The 19,031-nt window shown below is 44.0% G+C and overlaps 2 protein-coding genes across 6 annotated transcripts in view; one reads left to right on the plus strand and one right to left on the minus strand.

The window, feature by feature from the left end:
- LOC310758135 (HAUS augmin-like complex subunit 3) overlaps positions 1-3,369 on the minus strand; it is a 4,588-nt gene extending 1,219 nt beyond the window's left edge. Inside the window, exons 1-2 of the mRNA XM_083604068.1 lie at positions 2,056-3,369; positions 341-783 (exon numbers count right to left, since the gene is read on the minus strand). Of these exons, the coding sequence (XP_083460194.1) occupies positions 341-783; positions 2,056-3,279 (1,667 nt within the window). The 5' untranslated portion in view covers positions 3,280-3,369. The remainder of the gene's footprint in view (positions 1-340; positions 784-2,055) is intronic.
- DNAH1 (dynein axonemal heavy chain 1) overlaps positions 1-19,031 on the plus strand; it is a 173,835-nt gene that overhangs the window by 94,425 nt on the left and 60,379 nt on the right. For all 5 annotated transcript variants that reach the window (XR_014545436.1, XM_083603182.1, XM_083603179.1 and 2 more), the window contains 10 exons: positions 7,862-8,053; positions 10,270-10,437; positions 10,586-10,777; positions 11,243-11,374; positions 14,351-14,476; positions 14,859-14,978; positions 15,621-15,770; positions 16,350-16,510; positions 16,779-17,004; positions 17,103-17,298. Coding sequence is in view for 4 of the 5 variants with exons in the window: in XM_083603182.1 (XP_083459308.1) it covers positions 7,862-8,053; positions 10,270-10,437; positions 10,586-10,777; positions 11,243-11,374; positions 14,351-14,476; positions 14,859-14,978; positions 15,621-15,770; positions 16,350-16,510; positions 16,779-17,004; positions 17,103-17,298 (1,663 nt within the window). In the remaining variant the exon portion in view is untranslated. The remainder of the gene's footprint in view (positions 1-7,861; positions 8,054-10,269; positions 10,438-10,585; positions 10,778-11,242; positions 11,375-14,350; positions 14,477-14,858; positions 14,979-15,620; positions 15,771-16,349; positions 16,511-16,778; positions 17,005-17,102; positions 17,299-19,031) is intronic.

Genomic DNA, 19,031 nt, shown 5'->3' on the forward strand with positions numbered 1-19,031 from the left:
TGAGTATTTGAAAGACTCAACCCGAGTTAGACTTGATGCTTGTTTAGCTGAATTAACAATTAGGAGTTTATCTGTCAATTCATCTCAAAGTGGTTTAAATGTCCTGCATTAATGACTATGGCTCTTTTCCAACATTCATTCAAGTGTGCTGCATAAAAGAAATGGGCGAGAAGGTCCTAGCGTATTTTATCTTCAATAGGTTATGCTTCATTTTAGTCGCATACCAGCTTATTTTTGTTTTCTAACGAGCCCCATTTCTACCCTAAGGAAGTATTTCCTTGTTTCTAACACTTGCAGCCATTTGATACCTTTCCCCTGCCATAGCTCTTCTGATCTTTACCTTAACATGGTGAGATCACTGGGGTCTATCAGAGTCCGCGGGCATTGCTTAATGGAGAATCTTGAATCCTCAAAGCAGGCTTGCCATTCCTGTAATTTAGCATGTGATTCATTCGAGGTAGCCACCATCCCCTCCAGTTGGGTCTTCATCTGTTGCAGATTCTTCTGCTCATGCATCAGCAAGAGCCACAGCAGCTCCAAATGGCTCCACTGGACCATCATTTGGTCAGCAGCTTGTTCTTGCATCGATACAAGATGACCAAGTCTCCTGGTTTCCAAAGTGAGTTCTCCACATACTACAGGCAAGCGAAGGAGGCTGGCACTGGTCTGGAGCAAAGGGACAAGTTTTTTGGTTTTTGCCTGTCTAACCTCCCTTTGGAGGATACACAACTGCTCCTGGAAAGTGGCTCTACGAAGATACAGTTCTCCTTTCTCTTCCTCCACCTGTAGAAGAGAAGGACATTTATTTAGATTTTATTGCATTAGCCGTGTGGCCATAGCATGATATACATAGAAATAACAACATAAAATGGGGGTGGGAAGGTAAAGGTAGATATCGTCCTAGGCAAATACTTAAAGGGAGGAAAAAAAGAAAAAAAGGAAAAAAAGAGATAACAGAAGCAGCAGAAGATTTAAAACATCGAGTGACCGAATAGTACAGAAACAAAAAGACAAAAAACTGCTGAGGCTGGAGGAGGATCGTTAAAGGGGTCCTTCAGCTCCTCAGATTTGGAGAAGGACATTAAATTTCACATTCCCCTGCAGTTCTTGAAGGCCTCTACGAACTTTGCAAGAAAAACCACCAGTTTTGTTGGCAAGTATTCTCCTAACCCAGTAACTCAGAAAACTGAGAATAATGCAGAACACAATACAAATAGCTTAGGACTAGATTGGTCCAGAGGACCTGTTAAGTTCTGATTTTCTGATATCCAATGATTATATCAGCTTTCTTTATAAAGCTTAGCAGTCAAGAGTCCATAAAGTGGGAGATAAAAATTTACTCAAAACATGGGGCAAAAGTATTATTTTTGTCTGTGTTTGCAGCATAGTTAATACATAATATACAGCTTACATATAAATAAGATGTCACTTAAATATGAACATTGCAAGGGGATTTTTGCTGTCACCCCAATCTATTAGTTTTTTTACTTCATGGTTGAGAACATGTTGGATACAGACTTTAAGTGAAAAACTGCATGTTGCTTTTACTTTTCTCTCCTTCCCTGCCCCACTTCCTAATGTTTCTTTTATTTTCATTCATCCCCAGCAAGGGATTTCTTTGTTGCTCTAGAGAAACTGCTTTCACCACCACCACCACTCATTTGTTTCCTCTTCGCCAGAAGCATGTCCCTTATCCCAAACCTGCCAGTTTCAGCCTTCAGGAATGTCCTCTATTTCCACAAAATTTTAATGTACACGGGTTGGCTCTTGGTGGATGGATACAGTCAGAGGTGGACAGAATCAAACACCAGCTCTGATGAATGCAGAGCCAAGCAGGGGCTTGCGTGACAAAAAGAGTGCATTCACTACAGGTGAAAAATGTCTAGTGGTTCAAACCCATTCACCAAGTGCAACAGGTGAATTAGAGTCTCACTCTTTTATTATTCGTATCTCTCTCTCTCAATGCATTTCTGTGTTGCAGAGACTATTGTATTACAGGTGCTTACTGTCATTTACTAAACCCTGTTTGTTTAAGCCAGGAAGCTAGTGACCTACCTTGTTCTCTTTAGCAGCCTTGAGGGCCTTTCCTGCCCATTTCAAGGTATATGAAATTCCTTTAATGTTTGCAGAGGTCACAAGTGCCTTTCCCTGACTGCACATGTAAGCCAACGCCATGCGCTCCAGTTCTTCCTGATAGCTGCTCAGCTTGTCATCTTTGGCATGCTCCATTTCAGCAGCTTCTCCCCGCATCTTCAACCCTCCTTGACAACCATCCTGAACGGTTCTGAAGCTCTCACTTTCCATTCGGTCCGTTTCTTGCAGCAAAGCTTTACAAGTAAACTCTGGCTCGTTCTTATTGCCCAGCTGCCCCTTGGGGAGAACTTGGCTTTTCAGCATGTCATATGTCGTTTTGTGACCTTCAGAATCATCATTGCAGATTGTACTCTTACTATCTAGCAGCACTTTCTGAGCTCGTCTTTCCATAGACCCTGTATCCAGTTTTCCCCAAGAGTCTCCCTGCCCCCTTTTCACCAGAACTGTTTGATCAGCTTCCACATCACTGACAACATCTGGCAAGACCTTTGGTGAGAATCCCAATAAAGCCTTTGAGACTTTTTCTTCCAATTCAAGGCAACGTTCCAGGTCCGCTGCTGCCATTGAGGCTTCCTGCTGCTTGCTTGCAGGCTTCCTGTGCCATTGCATCAGCTCCTTTACTTTCTTACAGGCTTGGCTGAGAGCATCATTGCTCTGAAAGTTCTCTGGCTCTAGCCGCAGGTGTGCCTTCTTCAGCTCCCGGCTTGCTTTCTCTTTCTTCTCAGCTGAATGACAGAGCTCCCGCTTCAAGCTGGCTAGACGAATTTGGAGCTTGGTGCGCCGCATTACCCAACAGGCGCATTGGCTCTTCAGCATCTGCACCTCTTGTTCAAGTGTCTCGAGAGGCAAGGTGTCATTCTCCTGCATAGCACACCTGAGCTGAGAGGCTTGGCGGCAGGTCTTCAACACCTGTTCCAGTGCTTCACCTTCCAGAACAGGCTTCCCGGAAATGACCAGTTTCTCATAGGCCTCCAGTTCTGTAGAACTGGATACATTCTCCTCCCCCACTATGTTGCAGAAAGACTCAAGAAACTGTTCTGTCTCAGGACAATCAAAGAGCCAGTCAAAGTCTTTCTCCTGAAGATCATCTGCCTTGGGATAAACAAATTTCAGGGTCTCCACAAACTCACTTCCTCTGTCAACTGTATCCAGGAGGAAAACTCTGGAGCGTCTCCGTGAGAGCATGTTCTGGTTCTTCGAACCCTGGAGGGAGCAGATGCAATTTGCTTATTAAAATGCAGGGAGGTCTCCCTTGTGCCTACCTATGCTATCATTGCACAAGTAAGACGTTTAATAGAGGTGTGCACCAACCATAAGATTTTGACTTGTATCTTCCGCTTTGGGAAGCAGCCCAGTCTTTTTTGGAGTCACTCCATCTTTCCAGCTTGACTCATTTTGGGGGGGGATCAAATTCATTCTACTAAAAACAAAGCTCTGCTTTTCCTACATTCAGTAATGGAAAATCTAAACGTGGCTATAATTTTTTCTCATTTCACAGAATTTGATGAAATTTGCAGATATAGGAGCCCTACTAGGGTTGATTAAGACTGCCAAATTGTATGCAGATACATTCCGGGGGTGGGGGGGGGGTTGTACAAGAGCCTGTTACCCAGCAAAGAACCCACGCAAGCAAGTAGACAGGCTTCTCCTTCCAACTCACAGAGAGATCGTTGGGGGATACAGAATCTTTCCCCTGGGAAAGAATGCAGCACTCATTTTGAAAAGCAGCATGGGGGGCACTCAATTCTACAGAGGAACTTGGGACTTTAAGGAGTCTCCAGTCAGTCTGATTCAAGCATGTGAAAACCTTACCCAAATCACCCCTATTTGCCTCATTAATTTGGGAAGTACAGAGCTCATGCACACCCCTAGTATCGGTTATCTGAATTCCACACCTTGAGAATTTTAGTGTTAACTTTCTACATGCATTTGGATGTTAAAATAGCTTTCAACTTGAAAGCATGCAGATAATAATTGGTTAAATCTTACAGTATAAAGGATGATCAAGCAGGATTGCTCATGGTCAGGGAAAAGTTTCAGGGCCCTGCATAAATACTTGTTCTGCCCTTTGGATACTATCCCCCAGCTTCTTCACTCACAGACCACAACCACCCTGGAGCAATCCTGTGAGCCAAGTGAGTCACTTTGCATTTTTATTTGCATCAACATCATTGCAGGATGTTGGACTAAATGACCCTCGGGGTCCTTTCCAACTCAGCAATTCTGTGATCAAAACCCCACTGGTGCAGTAGCAAAACAACAATGCATGTAGTCTTTTTTTAGTCACTCTTTGTAACTTACCCCTGTAACCCTGGAAGCAAACTGTAGCCTGGAGTTCTCTTACACCTATTTCTGCAGAAACCAGCAGGGGGAACTTTTCACAGCACAAAGATCAAGTATTAGTGGCTGCTAATTGTCCTAATTGCAAACTGCTGTGTTAAAGCTATATTGGAAGCCAATTGACAAATTGGTACGATTAGTTTCTATCCAGTATTGTACTCCTATATCCAGCAGCTGCCTTTTGTATTGATCATCACTGCCATCCTGTCTGTACAATTTCTGCTCACGGGTGGCAATGCAATGAAAGCCCATCAGCTCTAGTATGCTCAGTACTTTCCCAGCCTGTAGCCCTACTGATACATAATAGGGGAGCTCATCCCATTGCATTCCAAAAAGACATTCTTGAGATTCTTCTCTTGCATGCATACCTACCTAGGCATCTGATGGCAAACACTGGGACACTTCAGCCATTATTTGCATCAGGTGGTTTTATCCATAATTGAATGCACACTTACCCGAAAGTAAATTTAGTGGAGCTTCCAAGTACACATACATGCATACATTGACACAGAGGTAGTATGACAATAATCTAAACCGGGGAAAGTTCAAGCACAAATGTTCTTTTCTCATTCAGTGTGGTTCTGACATTGAGTGACAACTTGCAAACATGAAACCATCTTCAAAGATCTGACAACAGGGACAGTTTTCATATAATGCCAAGCACAATATTGTTCACTCATAAAGCTTTGAGTGACTAAGGCTCACTGTCCTGACCTCAATTACCTGGGAGTAAGCCCCATGGAATTCAACAGGGCTTACTTCTGAGTAGACATGGTTAAGATTGTGCCATAAATTAGGCAACTCTAAGTGATCTAGACCAGATGTGAGAAACCATTGGCCATGCTTGCTGGGGCTGATGGGAGCTGTAGTTCAGCATCATCTGAACAGCCAAAGGTTCCTCATACTTGAGCTCAACTAAGAAGGTCAGGGCCCTGCATCCTTAATGGATATGCAGAAGAGAGCATTTGAAAGGGTTACCTGCTGAAAAAGAAGACTGGGCCCCTTTAATAGTTAAGTAGAAGGAGGACTTTCAGCTGGTGTTGCTTATATTATGTGCTGCAGCTGCTAACATCCCTCTTTTCCATAGCTATTAAAGGTTTGGGAGCTTTGTCTTTTTCAACTGGCCACCCTAGGATTTGGACACTTACTGCTCTTCATGTCCTGAAATTCTCTTTTCTACACTATGAAAGGTTTATGAACCCAGTCTTCCTTTTTCCTCATGCCACCAGGCATGGGTAGAGGTAAAGGGACCCCTGGCAGTTCAGTCCAGTCGCAGACGACTCTGGGGTTGTGACACTCATCTCACTTTACTGGCCGAGGAAGCTGGCATTTGTCCGCAGACAGCTTCCAGGTTGTGTGGCCAGCATGACTAAGCCGCTTCTGGCGAACCAGAGCAGTGCATGGAAACGCCGTTTACCTTCCCGCCGGAGCGGTACCTATTTATCTACTTGCACTTTGACGTGCTTTCAAACTGCTAGGCTAGCAGGAGCAGGGACCGAGCAACGGGAGCTCACCCCATCGCAGGGATTCAAACCGCCGACCTTCTGATCAGCAAGCCCTAGGGTCAGTGGTTTAGACCACAGCACCACCCACGTCCCACACTGCCACCTGCTGTGTAAATCATGTGTAAATTGAACCTAAGTAGATGGTGTTTCAAACCTGAAGAAGCAGCCATTTTCAGCGCAGCTATCATCTCTCCTCCCAAGAAATAAGAACCACACCTTCAAAACTACTGCATTTAAACATGCCACTGGGTAGTATTCAGCAAGCCTATCCTGTCTGCTTGTGCAGTGGAACTTGCCCCTTCTCCCCCCGCACTTGCACACACTCCATGCCCCTTCCAATTCTGCTTCCTGGGGTTGGGAAACCCCTAGAATAGATTTAAGGGGTGCATGGCAGGGAGGAGAAAAAATTCAATTGCACAAGCAGAAATCCTTAAGCTGACAGAATGTTCACTCAGTGGTACTTTGGATTCTATCCTTTCCACTAGTCTCAAAAAAATATCTTGTTCAATTTCTCATCTAGCTGCGATTTGCAGACTACTAGGGTATGCTGTGTACTCCATTTTCTCTCCTGCAAATCTTCTCACCTCTTCAACTGTACCTGCCAAAATCACTGACCACCTCCTCCCTACCAAATTCAAAGGTCTCTATTTAGTCCTCACTCCCCTTGACCTCTATTCTCCCTTTCAGATTGATCACACTCTCTTGCTTGACTCCCCTTTTGCCCTAAGTTTCCATGATTCTGCCCTCCATTAATTCTTTTCCTACATGCCTAATTGCTCTTTCAGCATTTTCATACAAGAAAGCTCTTCTCCTACTTTCCTTCTGTGTTGTGGTTCCTATTCTTGCCTTTCTGCTGTTCTTCCTCTACACACATTGTAGAGTGGCTTTAAGTACCACCTATACGCTGCTAATACCCAGTTCTCCCTCGCTATCCTAAAATTTCCCCCTTTTATCTGATGTCACATGTACAAGTACTTCACTGGTTATTTCTTTTTGGTAGTTCCATTGTTGTCTCAAACTCATTACATCCAAGACCAAACTTCTCATCGTTTGTCCCAACCCCCTCACACTATCAGTATTCATTGATAACACCACCATCTACCCTGTTAAAAAGGTACAACATCCTCTCCCTCTTTCCCTTGGTCCTTTTCTTTCTGACATCTTGGCAAAAGCTGATTCAGGCCCTGGTCACCTTGCATCTTACTCACTGCAATCTTTTCTCAGCATCGTTGCCTCATTTTTGTTCCCCTCACCTCAGTCCAGCACTTGATTGTCAAAAAGCATTCAACTCTCTTATAATGCTGGCCATATGACACACTTCCTTAAGTTCCTAGACTTCTTACCTATTCAGTTATCCACATGGTCCCTTACCCCTCTTCATTCATATATCCTGATTCATTCCTGCCTGTAATCTTCACTTGTCCCTCTCTGCCACCCTCTGCTGCCCAAAGGTCTTTTGCTCTTTGCAGCCTCCCAAAATGTCCCCAAGATGCCATCCTATCTTCAAACCCCTCCTACTTTTCCATGAAGCCTTTAGCAGAACCCTGCTAGTCCTCATGCCCCCATTGTAACTAAGCTTAAATAAATGTCACTGAAGTTATATATTCTTGCCCCTTTTACCCCCTTCCTTTGTTGTCTTCCTTGTGTCAGTTTGTAGACAGTAAGCCCCTTTGGGGCAGGGACCTGTCATTTCTTTGTTTGTAAAGTGCTGTGTGCATGGATAGCGTAATATAAACAATGGCAATGATCAGAGAAAGGGCACTCAGCTTTATGAATGGCGGTGCTCTTTTAAAGACCATATTGTAATCTTGATTTATTTCATGCCTCAGTACCGAAGTCCAGGATAGTTAGGAATGCCATCCAGCAGATGTGACATTATACTGAATTACTGATCCACTTCTTCCCCCCATGTTTCCAACTAGGTGCGAGCAATGCAGCGTCCTCCACTTGGAGTGAAGATGGTGATTGAAGCTGTCTGCATTATGAAGGGTATCAAGCCCAAGAAAGTGGCAGGAGAGAAACTAGGTTCCAAGTTAGATGACTATTGGGAACCCGGCAAAGTCCTTCTTCAGGACCCAGGGAAATTTCTTGAAAGCTTGTTTAAATATGATAAGGTAAGTACCATAGTAGTCAGTCAGTCAGTCAGTCAGTCATTCTCTCTCTTCCATGCTCCTCCCATTCAGCTGACCAGAATAAAACAGTCTTGGCTTCTCCTGTGCTTTTAGCAACAGCTTGGTCTGGAAGCAACAGCAGGTGAAGCACTTCCTGGCATGGGAATAAACTTTTCGTCTGTTAAAGTCTACAGAGGGAGTTGTTATTAAAAGCTCAGGAGCAAGGGCTAGTAAAAAAGAAAAAGGGCAAGCCTAAGTACTGTTGGTACTAAAGGGTTAAGAGGTAACAAGTTGCTCTAATCACTGAGCAGCTGGAAGTCATTAAGCATCCAGGAATGTGAGTTAGTTTGTATAAATAGTCAGTTCACCCATGTGTTTTCCCCCTTGACCTGACTCGCAGACTCAGTTTGTGGCCATGGGCGTGTTTGCTGATATGAGTTAAGTTTAGAGTAAAGTTTTCTTTATGCCGGAGATAAAAGCATGTGTGCTTTATCGCCAGGGTTTTTCTTTTGTAAATAAAGTTTTTTCCTGAGTTCCAAAGTGCTTGCTCCAGGATTCTTCATTGAAAGGTACTGACTCTCCTGCCTTCTTCAACCGCTGCACGAAATTCTCTGCTGAGATAAGACTTATGGCGTTGGAAGCGCACTGGACGTTTACTTAACATTAAACTAATTAAAGTTTAATGGACAAGTACTAGTGTAGCTGGCATAATTGTGGGACTTAAGCTTGCCATCTAGTCAATCAAATGCTTTTCTCTCATAGCTTTTTGGTTCATGCTAGTAAAGCTCAATTTAATTAGTTAATGGGCATATATTTCAGAGAAATAATACATGCAATATGCTACATCTCTGGGTAGGGATTTCTAGGGTGCCCCTTTTTCCTCCCCTCACCACCTCACCTAATCTGATGCATTTGGCAGGGAGGGAGGGAGGGAGGAGGCATCTACCATTTCCCCACTTTATTTTCTTTTGGCTCAAGCCTGGATATGAGCTCCAGGGTCTCACGGTGTGCGTTTCAGAGAAGCAGCCATCCTTGCAAATCCTCAGATTCTTCTCTGGAGTAGATTAAAACTCAAGAGAGACAAGAACTCCTGGTTTAATATCCTCCCACCCATGCCACAAATCCCAAAAACACAGCCAGGAGAAGTTCGGCAAGGGCTTTTCCTGGCAAGGAAGCATTTGGTGACAGTGAAATCTTTCAAAGCAGTCGTCTCCATTGATGCCCATCAGGGCTGCTTTGAAAAGATGCACCTGAAAAAATGATTTTATGTAGGGGCAAGGTGGAAATGCCACTACTCACAGGGGACCCTGTTGCTCCAGTAGTCTCCTGCCCCTAAGATTAATTTTCACAGGTATAGCCCCTGTTGGAGACCAACCACCCCACATTAGGAGGTACAGCCCCATTATAGTACCTTAAATGTAACAATTAAACTACAATTCAGTTAAACAGAGGAGTTGAAAGAAGCCACACCCAGTGAAACTGCTGGTGGGAATAAACACCTTATATCTGCAGAGAATCCTTCAGGCTAAAGGGTTTTACAAGGTGAAGCCTGCTTGCCCCAGATGCTTCCCTTAGCCAGGGGAGAGTTCTCTTAGCCACACAAAGCTATCATTTGACATTCAGGGATCTGGGAGGTGTGCAAGCAATCCCTGGCTGTGAAATGGGGAAAGGGGGTCAAGTTCATTGCACTTCCCAATTTTGGGAGGAAATGGCTCGATTTATTCCCAGGTTAAGGTTGCGTAAAACATGGACCATGCATCTATCTGTAGTCACAAGCTGGCTATGAAGCAAATGTCAGTGATGATGTTCCCCATTAAGGGATGTGATGCGAGGAATACTCAGTTGTCCTTTTGACTGTGATTAGTCACTGGACGCTCCTTGGCCTACTCACCTTTTGATTTTGGCCTGAACCAGCAGATGAAAATAAATGGTTTCCTTTCCTTCCACTTTTCGGGGAGGTAATGATAACCTGTATTGCCCACAAACCAAACAGATTGCCTTGCAGTAATAAAAGCCATCTTGAAGGAATGAATGAGCAATGCCTAAGCTTGGCTTGAAGCTAGAAACAGAGAAGGGAGTGCACAATTGGGAGTTCATGCTTTTCCTGCTGCACTGATGAATTTTTGCCATGGGATTTGGTTCTGCCTCACCGCTGACTCCCCTGATGTCTCAGACCTTGATGCTCCCAGCACTCATAATCTCTTCTTTAACCCTTTCAGGATAACATTGCAGATTCAGTAATTAAGTTGATCCAGCCATATATCGACAGTGAAGAATTTCAGCCAGCAGCCATAGCCAAAGTGTCCAAAGCCTGCACATCTATCTGCCAGTGGGTCAGGGCCATGCATAAGTATCACTTTGTGGCAAAAGCTGTGGAGCCAAAACGAGTAAGAACTACAGCAGGGCTTCTTCAAAGTTATTGCATGTACACCTAAAACTGAATGGAGCCTCTGCCCACCCCCATTGCTGCTAACCACAGTTATTTTCCTTGGAATTATGGCAGAACTTGACATTCACAAAAATTTCTCTCCACAGCAAGCCTTGAGGGAGGCTGAAGAAGACCTCCAGGCCACACAAAAGATTCTGGATGAGGCCAAGGAGCGTCTTCGAGAGGTGGAAGATGGCATTGCCAACCTGCAGGCCAAATACCAAGGTACTCTGGCCACAAAAGAGGAACTCGAGATGAAGTGTGATCAGTGTGAGCAGAGACTGGGTCGGGCTGACAAGGTAAGGGCCACGGCCACAACTGTATATTCTCCTCCCCCATTCCCTTCACCAGGCCTCACCTACCACTTGTTGGGGCAAGATGGAAAGACAGGAGCAGAGGCTGAAGGAAAGAACTGGGGGTGAAGAAACAGCTTTCTTTTGTTTCACATCAGCAGAGCTGTTAAAGAGACAGACACAATCTCCAAGTTGCAATCCAGGAACTCGGGGGGGGGGGGGGAATACTAGTAAAACCACCAATTTCTTCTGACAATTATGTCCGCCCAAGTAAGTTTGCCAAATCCTCATCGATAGTAATTTTGTGGCCTTAATTACAGCAGGGGGTCAAATCTGCTTTTTCATTTCCCATATATCAGTAGTTGGGCTTAGGTGGGCAGTCCCAGTCCCAGTTTTCCTGTGGCATTTTCTGCTGGGGTTTGGTGGAGCTTCTTTGAGAAAGAAACTAATGTCAATCTTTCTTTTCTCCAGTTGATTAATGGCCTGGCTGATGAAAGGATACGCTGGCAGGAAACAGTCCAGAACCTAGATTATATGATTAACAACATTGCAGGGGATGTGTTGGCTTCAGCTGGCTTTATAGCATACATGGGCCCTTTTACAGTGAGTAGGAAAAATATTTTATTTTCCAGAATACCTGATCAGTGTCTTGATTTAGTTCTGGTTCAGAATAAGTTCCCCAAGAGAAAATATGTTTCTGGGTCAATTTCTTGCTGTATCCCATATTGTAGCTAAACCATAGTGGCATAGTGCTGAATTGTCAAACATCCAAGAGTTGAAACTGGGATAGTTGCAGTCAAAATCTAACAGTGCATCACTTCCGGAGGCGGCGCCATCGGCAATGGCGGAATCCCTCTAGCTCCGAGGGACTTAGCTCCGCGGAAATCGGGTCTTGCCGCTACGGCGAAGCAGGGACCCTTCTGAAACCACAGGCGGGTGAAGCCTGTGACCGTGGGACTCGGCGGGCACCTTCAGCGCCCCCCCCAATCTGCAAAGGAGCCCGGTTACGGGCTCCAGAGCGAAACGGGATGTCTGGCGCGGTGCTGAGAGTCAATTGCTTCTTCCGTGGAGTGAAGCCGCACAGCTGTTGCCGGAGAGCACTGATCTTTTTCCTGTGACAATTCGGCTATCAAACAACTACCCGTGAGTAGGTCAAGTTTAAAGATCAGGGAATAAGGAAAAAAAGTACTAATTTGGCACCGAAGCGGGAAGGTGTAAACAGGAAGTCCGCCTTCCGTTTCTTGTAAACAGATCAAAGCAAAGACTGTCTAAGCCAAGACCTTGAAAATAGCTTTAAAAGGACTTAAATCCTAACATCAATATAAGAGAACTCCCTCCCTGAGTTGCAGGAGAGGGGAGGGAAAAGGGGGAAGTATTTTTTGCCTGCAAAAAAAGAGAGAAAAGGGAACAAAGACCACCACTTAATGCCTGGGAACGGACTGTCAAGGGACAATAGAACTGCCGTACTGTGAATCGCGCTGTTTATGGACAATGCAACTTTTTGACAGCTAACTCTGTAAGAGAGAGTGCATTAACAGTGTATATTCTTGTTAATTAGTAAGTTTGGGGGCCAATGGCCACAGAGCTATTAATTACTAAATGGGCAGTCTTAGACCATAGGAATGTAACTGGTGGAGAGAGAGCTCTGTGTAATGTCATTTCCCCTGTTTCCAGTGGCAGGAAGAAATGAGACATATGTTGCTCTCTCTCTCTTTGTCCTTTTGCACCATGCTTTTGATGGAGATAGTTGTCTGTGTGTGTTCTCCCCATGTGCAGACATAGTTGAATCTTATAATTTAACTATGAATTTTGTAACCTAGAAGTATTTTTACCTGCATTGTTTTTGCTGGTGTTTGTTGAAAATGAGTGCAAGACTTTAAGTAAGCACAGTTTTTAACTTACTTTACAGTTTTTGTTTTGATTATTTTTCCAAGTGTGGTAACTATAAAGGGGGAAGCAAGCTTGCTTCAAAACTGGATTTAAATAGGTTTTGCAGCCTTTCCTTAGCTTTTATTTTTTCTACCAAGGGATAGTAATCTGAAACTATGACCAGCTAGCTTTCTAAGTGCAAACGCTAAGCTGATTATTCTAAACGTTTAAATCCCAAACACATGGGGAGACTGATAATTGTAATTAATACATCCTCTCCTACTTACTAAATCTGTCCCACAAGAGAAACAGCCAGTGCAATTGATTGTTAACAAGTATAAAGTGATGCATATTGGGGGCCTGAATTGGCGGTCACTGTCCAGGAAATAATTATTTGTCAAGGTAGATAGTAAAGGTAAAGGGACCCCTGACCATTAGGTCCAGTCATGACCGACTCTGGGACTGCAGCACTCATCTCGCTTTATTGGCTGAGGGAGCGGCGTACAGCTTCCGGGTCATGTGGCCAGCATGACTAAGCCACTTCTGGCGAACCAGAGCAGCGCACGGAAACGCCGTTTACCTTCCCGCCGGAGTGGTATCTATTTATCTACTTGCATTTTGGGACTGAGAAACAGGAGCTCACCCCGTCATGGGGATTCGAACCGCTGACCTTCTGATCGGCAAGCCCTAGGCTCTGTGGTTTAACCCACAGCAACAATGCCAACCCCAGTGTGCAGTAGGTATATAAAAAGAGGAATTCCATATTCAGGCTCATTTAGGGAAGGGAGTGAAAATAAAATTTCCAATATCATAATGCCCTTATAAAAATTGATATGCAGTCACACGTGGACTATTATGTACAGTTCTCATTGCTTCATCTCAAGAAGGCTATTATAGACCTGGAAAAGGTGCAGAAAAAGGAAACCAAAATTAGGAAGGGGCTGGAACAGTTTAGTTTAGAAAAAAAATAGAAGTAAGGAGTAGGGCATGATAGAAGTATAGAAAATTATCCAGGGTGTAGATGAAAGTGGATAGAGAGAATTTTTCTCCTTCTCTCTTAATACTTGAACCCAGAGTCATCCAATGAAGCTGCATGTTGGACAATTTAGGAAAGAGCAAAGGCATCACCATGTGATGCAGTAAAGGCCACCAACTTTGGTGGTTTTGAAAAAGATGTTGATAAATCCATGAAGGAGAAAGCAGTCAGTGGCTACTAGTCACGATGGTTGTGTACAGAAGGGGTTTGCACAGTGGGCTGCACTGCAGAACCGCCCTCCTGACACCAGCATTGCTGCCACTTAACAGGACAGTGCAGGGGCAGGATAGCAGCAGGGCTGGGGCTTCACAGGCTCCCCAGCAGGAGCACCAGAGTAACCCCAACCTCAGCATTGCCTTGTCCCATCACCACACTGTAAACAGCAGCAACACCAGCGCTGGGAGGATGGTTCTTCAGCATCACCCCACTGCGCCAACCAGTGATGAACTGCTGAATACCAGTTGCCTGGGAGCACAAGTGGGGGGAGTGCTGTCGTGCTCATGTCCCGTGAGCTTCCTATAGGTATGTTGTTGGCTACTGTGTGAACAAGATGCTAGACAATCCATTGGAACAGCTAAGCATGTGGGCCTTAATGCTCTTTTTCAGCACGTTGGCCTAATTTAGCTAACTGTAATACTGATTTAATATCAGTGATGCATAGTTTTCCTTTGCAGGGTCAATACCGCAGTTCACTTTATGATGAATGGATAAGTAAGCTTGAGACGTATAATGTTCCACACACAAAAGAACCAAACCTGATAGGCACACTTGGAGACCCAGTGAAAATCCGATCATGGCAGGTAATTTTAACAGTATACACTTGACTGAATTGTTTTGAAATGTGTTCCCATGCTTTGAATAACTTTAACTTGTGGGGCTGAATCCTAGCTATGTGGACATGGCTTTGGTTTCCCGGACCCTAATTCCATTGTAGACAAAACTCAAGAAGAAGTGAATCACAGAATAACTATACAATGGGTTGCACTGCACACCTCACCTTGTCCTCTCCTCCGCTAGCAGAAATTTAAATTATGGAAAATTTGCTTGATTGACATATTTTGTACAGGTTACATATACTCATTTTCCTTGCTGCAGAACATATGTTATTGCCAGTGCAGTTTTGTTTAGGGGCAGAGTACACAGAATTTGTGTTTACTGTTAAAATGATGTGTTCTTATTCAGATTGCAGGTCTACCCAATGATACCTTGTCTGTGGAGAATGGAATGATAACCCAGTTCTCTCAACGCTGGACTCTCTTCATAGACCCCCAGGGACAAGCCAACAAATGGATAAAAAACTTGGTAAGGGCTTCTGCTTCTGAAAAGTCATTAATCCAGTTCAGTGGTACCAGGGGATTTGGTACCCAATCCTATCTCTGAGATTGAAGTTCTGTTCCTATAAAGGCATGTTGTTTACACCTCACTGTTAAAATTCCCAGTTTGCAAACTATAAATGCAAATGTAAACAAAATACACACCCTAGTTATCTGAATCTTCTGATTATCTTATTATTACTATTTTTTTAAAAAATCTGCTCTTCATGAAATGATGGAAATATGGTTTAAGAATTTTAAAGCAGAAAACCAAACTTCATGGGTTTGAAGGTTCAGCTGCCAATTCTGAGTATTGATTTTGCAATGTGAAAAGCCGTGATCAAAAAGCAAAAGCAGAACGGGGCATTGAACTGTTATCATGAAGAAATATGAGCAGTGAAAGTGGTTATCACGTTCCTTTTGGTTGCTTTCACACATTGGAGAGCTGAGTCGCAGGTCTGGGTGTTCGTTGTGTTCAATTTATTAACAAAGTGGATGCTTATACTCAGATTTCTCCACCCCCACCCCATGTTTCTTTTAATCAATTTTCCATTTGTTGTTCCACATTCACACAAGCAGGCCCCCACTTATCACCTAGACTGAGTTTGTCTGCACCTTCTCTGTTTTTCAGGAGAGAGATAATGGGTTAGATACATCTAAGCTCAGTGATCGGGACTTCCTGCGCAGCTTGGAGAACGCCATTCGTTTTGGAAAGCCGTTCCTACTGGAGAATGTTGGTGAAGAACTGGATCCGGCCCTTGAACCTGTCCTCCTAAAACAGGTGCCTCTTATTTGTCTGTGCCTGTTTGATAAAGTATTAGCAGGCACTGGCAACTTTTCTGCTGTCAGCACTGAGTGAAGGGGCTACTCTAATGTTGGAATGCCTTTCATCTTTAAGAACTGGCATCTTCTGTGTGAATTGGGGTTACAAAGGTGCAGATTTGTAGTTGAGAAGCTTTGGGTGGAGAAGGCTTACTTCTTCCCCTGACAGCTGGTTTTGCCTATATTAGCTGCTGTTCCCCTGTTATCATCCATAATATGAAGGAAAGAGAAATGCTTGTTAATATGTGTTGATATGCTGGACCAACTGGGACTAGGAAGCAGCTTTGATGCTGAGACATGCAAATCTGTCTTCTGGTTGTGGACTAATACTAGCCCAGAAATTCTGCAAAAATCCATTCTGGCCTCACCATTACCATCTACTTTTGCCCATCCCAAGCCACACTCTCAACAACATGAATTTGTTGGAGTTGGCTATGAAAGTTGTGGTACTATCTGTTACAAGAATTGTGTCTCTTCTGTTTGCATAGATGTTTGTTTGTTGCTTCTTCTTCTTTTTACTTGTTTTCCTGATATACAGACCTATAAGCAGCAAGGTAGCACAGTGTTGAAGCTGGGAGACACAATCATTCCATACCATGAGGACTTCAAGATGTACATCACCACCAACCTACCTAATCCCCACTACACACCAGAGCTGTCCACCAAGCTTACGCTGATTAACTTCACCCTATCCCCCAGGTAACACCAGCTCTACTTTTCATTGTTGATGCCAGCTTAACAGTCCTCCACTTTAATCATGTCAGCTACTTTTCCCCACCTGTAGTTCTGAGTTAGAGGTTGCATCCCATCAATCTTGATAGATGGAACTGTGAATTTGAGCCCTGCTGGGCATGCAGTTTGCAGCTGGGGAAAGTCTGAAACCAAGCTCTAATAGAACATGAAGATTCCATATGACCCTTTGTTGTTCAAATTGTAATATGTGTGGTTACTTCTTTTCTTTTTACAGTGGCTTAGAGGATCAGCTGCTAGGCCAAGTGGTAGCTGAAGAGCGGCCTGACTTGGAAGAGGCCAAGAACCAATTGATTGTCAGTAATGCCAAGATGCGACAGGAGCTGAAGGAGATAGAAGATCAGATCCTGTACCGCTTGAGCTCTTCTGAGGGGAACCCTGTTGATGATCTGGAGCTTATCAAAGTGTTGGAGGCATCCAAGCTAAAAGCAGGGGAGATTCAGGTTGGTGACTAATCTGCACTTCCACTGCAGCCTGTCAGCTGTTTGTTTTGACTTAATATGGAATGGTGCATTTTGTCTCGGTCTTGAATCTCCTGCAGGCCAAAGTGAAGGTAGCTGAACAGACAGAGAAGGATATTGACATCACCCGGCTGGAGTATGTGCCTGTGGCTGTCCGCACCCAGATCCTCTTCTTCTGTGTCTCAGACTTGGCCAATGTCGATCCCATGTACCAGTATTCATTGGAATGGTTCCTCAACATATTTCTGACAGGAATTGCAAACGCTGAGAGAGCAGGTACCTCTGATAATGTGCTGTGTGTGAAGAGAATCCCATCCCAAACCCCTCGGTGTCTCACTTAGAACTATGGAATTGTAGAGTTGGAAGGGACCATACTCTGATCAACACAAAAGGGACAATTTCATAGTTCGAATGTTCAGAGTTTCTAAAGTATTATGTTTGCATAGTAAAGTTATTAGCCGTAGGATAGTAACTTCAGCTAAGTAAAAATGTAATATATTGGTGATCCCAAATGCTATATCCGTTATGTTTGTTACAAGCAATCCCAAAATGAATAGGTAGTCTTGCAGTTCTTCTGGAAAATATTCAGACTTTTGAAGGACTGGAGATTTGTTCATTCTTGCATTTCAATATCCAGTAGAGCTCAGTGCTGGAATAAAATTGGCACACAAACCTTTTAAGAGTACACCTGCTCATTATGGATCATAATCATAACCTGGCAACTAGCTTATTGCCAGAGTTGCAGAATCTCAATGAACTTCAGCTTGATCCCAAATTATTTCTGTACAGGGTTCAGGAAAAAAATCCACTTTACTGAATCTATAAAGAGGGTCATCATTTCAGGTGATGCTGGTGGCAACATTCAGCCATTTATGCTGTAGAACTAGTATGTAGTCCAGAGATGCGGGTGTTCCTGATGCCGTCTGCCCTTCCCTCACCATATCTAAATTGTTCTACTGTCAAGCTCCCCCTTCATGGATCACTGCCTTGCCGTGGCGAAGGGGCTTGAAGAACTCAGAGAAGCTATGAACTATGCCGAGCAGGGCACCCAAGATGAACAGGTCATAGTGGAGAGTTTTGACCAAACGTGATCCACCTGGAGGAGGAACCGGCAAGCCACTCCAGTATCCCTGCCAAGAAAACTCCATGGACAAAGACAACAGGCATATAAAAGTTATGACGCTGGAAGATGAGCCCCTCAGGTCGGAAGGCGTCCAACATGCTACTGGGGAAGAGCGGAGGACAAGTACAAGTAGATCCAGAGCTGATGAAGCGGCTGGGCTAAAGCCGAAAGGACGTTCAGTTGCGGATATGCCTGGAAGTGAAGTGAAAGGAAAGTCCAATGCTGTAAAGAAAAATATTGCATAGGAACCTGGAATGTAAGAACCATGAACCTGGGTAAGTTGGATGTGGTCAAAAATGAGATGGCAAGAATAAATATTGACATCCTGGGCATCAGTGAACTAAAATGGACAGGAATGGGCGAATTCAGTTCGGATGACCATCATATCTACTACTGTGGGCAAGAAACCCGGAAAAGAAATGGAGTGGCCCTCATAGTCAACAAAAGAGTGGCGAAAGCAGTACTGGGATGCAATCTCAAAAATGATAGAATGATCTCGATACGAATCCAAGGCAGACCTTTTAACATAACAGTAATCCAAGTTTATGCACCAACTACTGGTGCTGAAGAAACTGAAATTGACCAATTCTATGAAGACTTACAACACCTTATAGAAGCGACACCAAAGAAGGATGTTCTTCTCATTATAGGGGATTGGAATGCTAAAGTAGGGAATCAAGAGATAAAAGGAACAACGGGCAAGTTTGGCCTTGGAGAGCAAAATGAAGCAGGGCAAAGGCTAATAGAGTTCTGTCAAGAGAACAAGCTGGTCATCACAAACACACTTTTCCAACAACACAAGAGACGACTCTACACGTGGACATCACCAGATGGGCAGCATCGAAATCAGATTGATTATATTCTCTGCAGCCAAAGATGGAGAAGC

Source organism: Podarcis filfolensis (assembly GCF_964270895.1).
Source record: "Podarcis filfolensis genome assembly, chromosome: 2".
NCBI lineage: Eukaryota > Metazoa > Chordata > Lepidosauria > Squamata > Lacertidae > Podarcis > Podarcis filfolensis.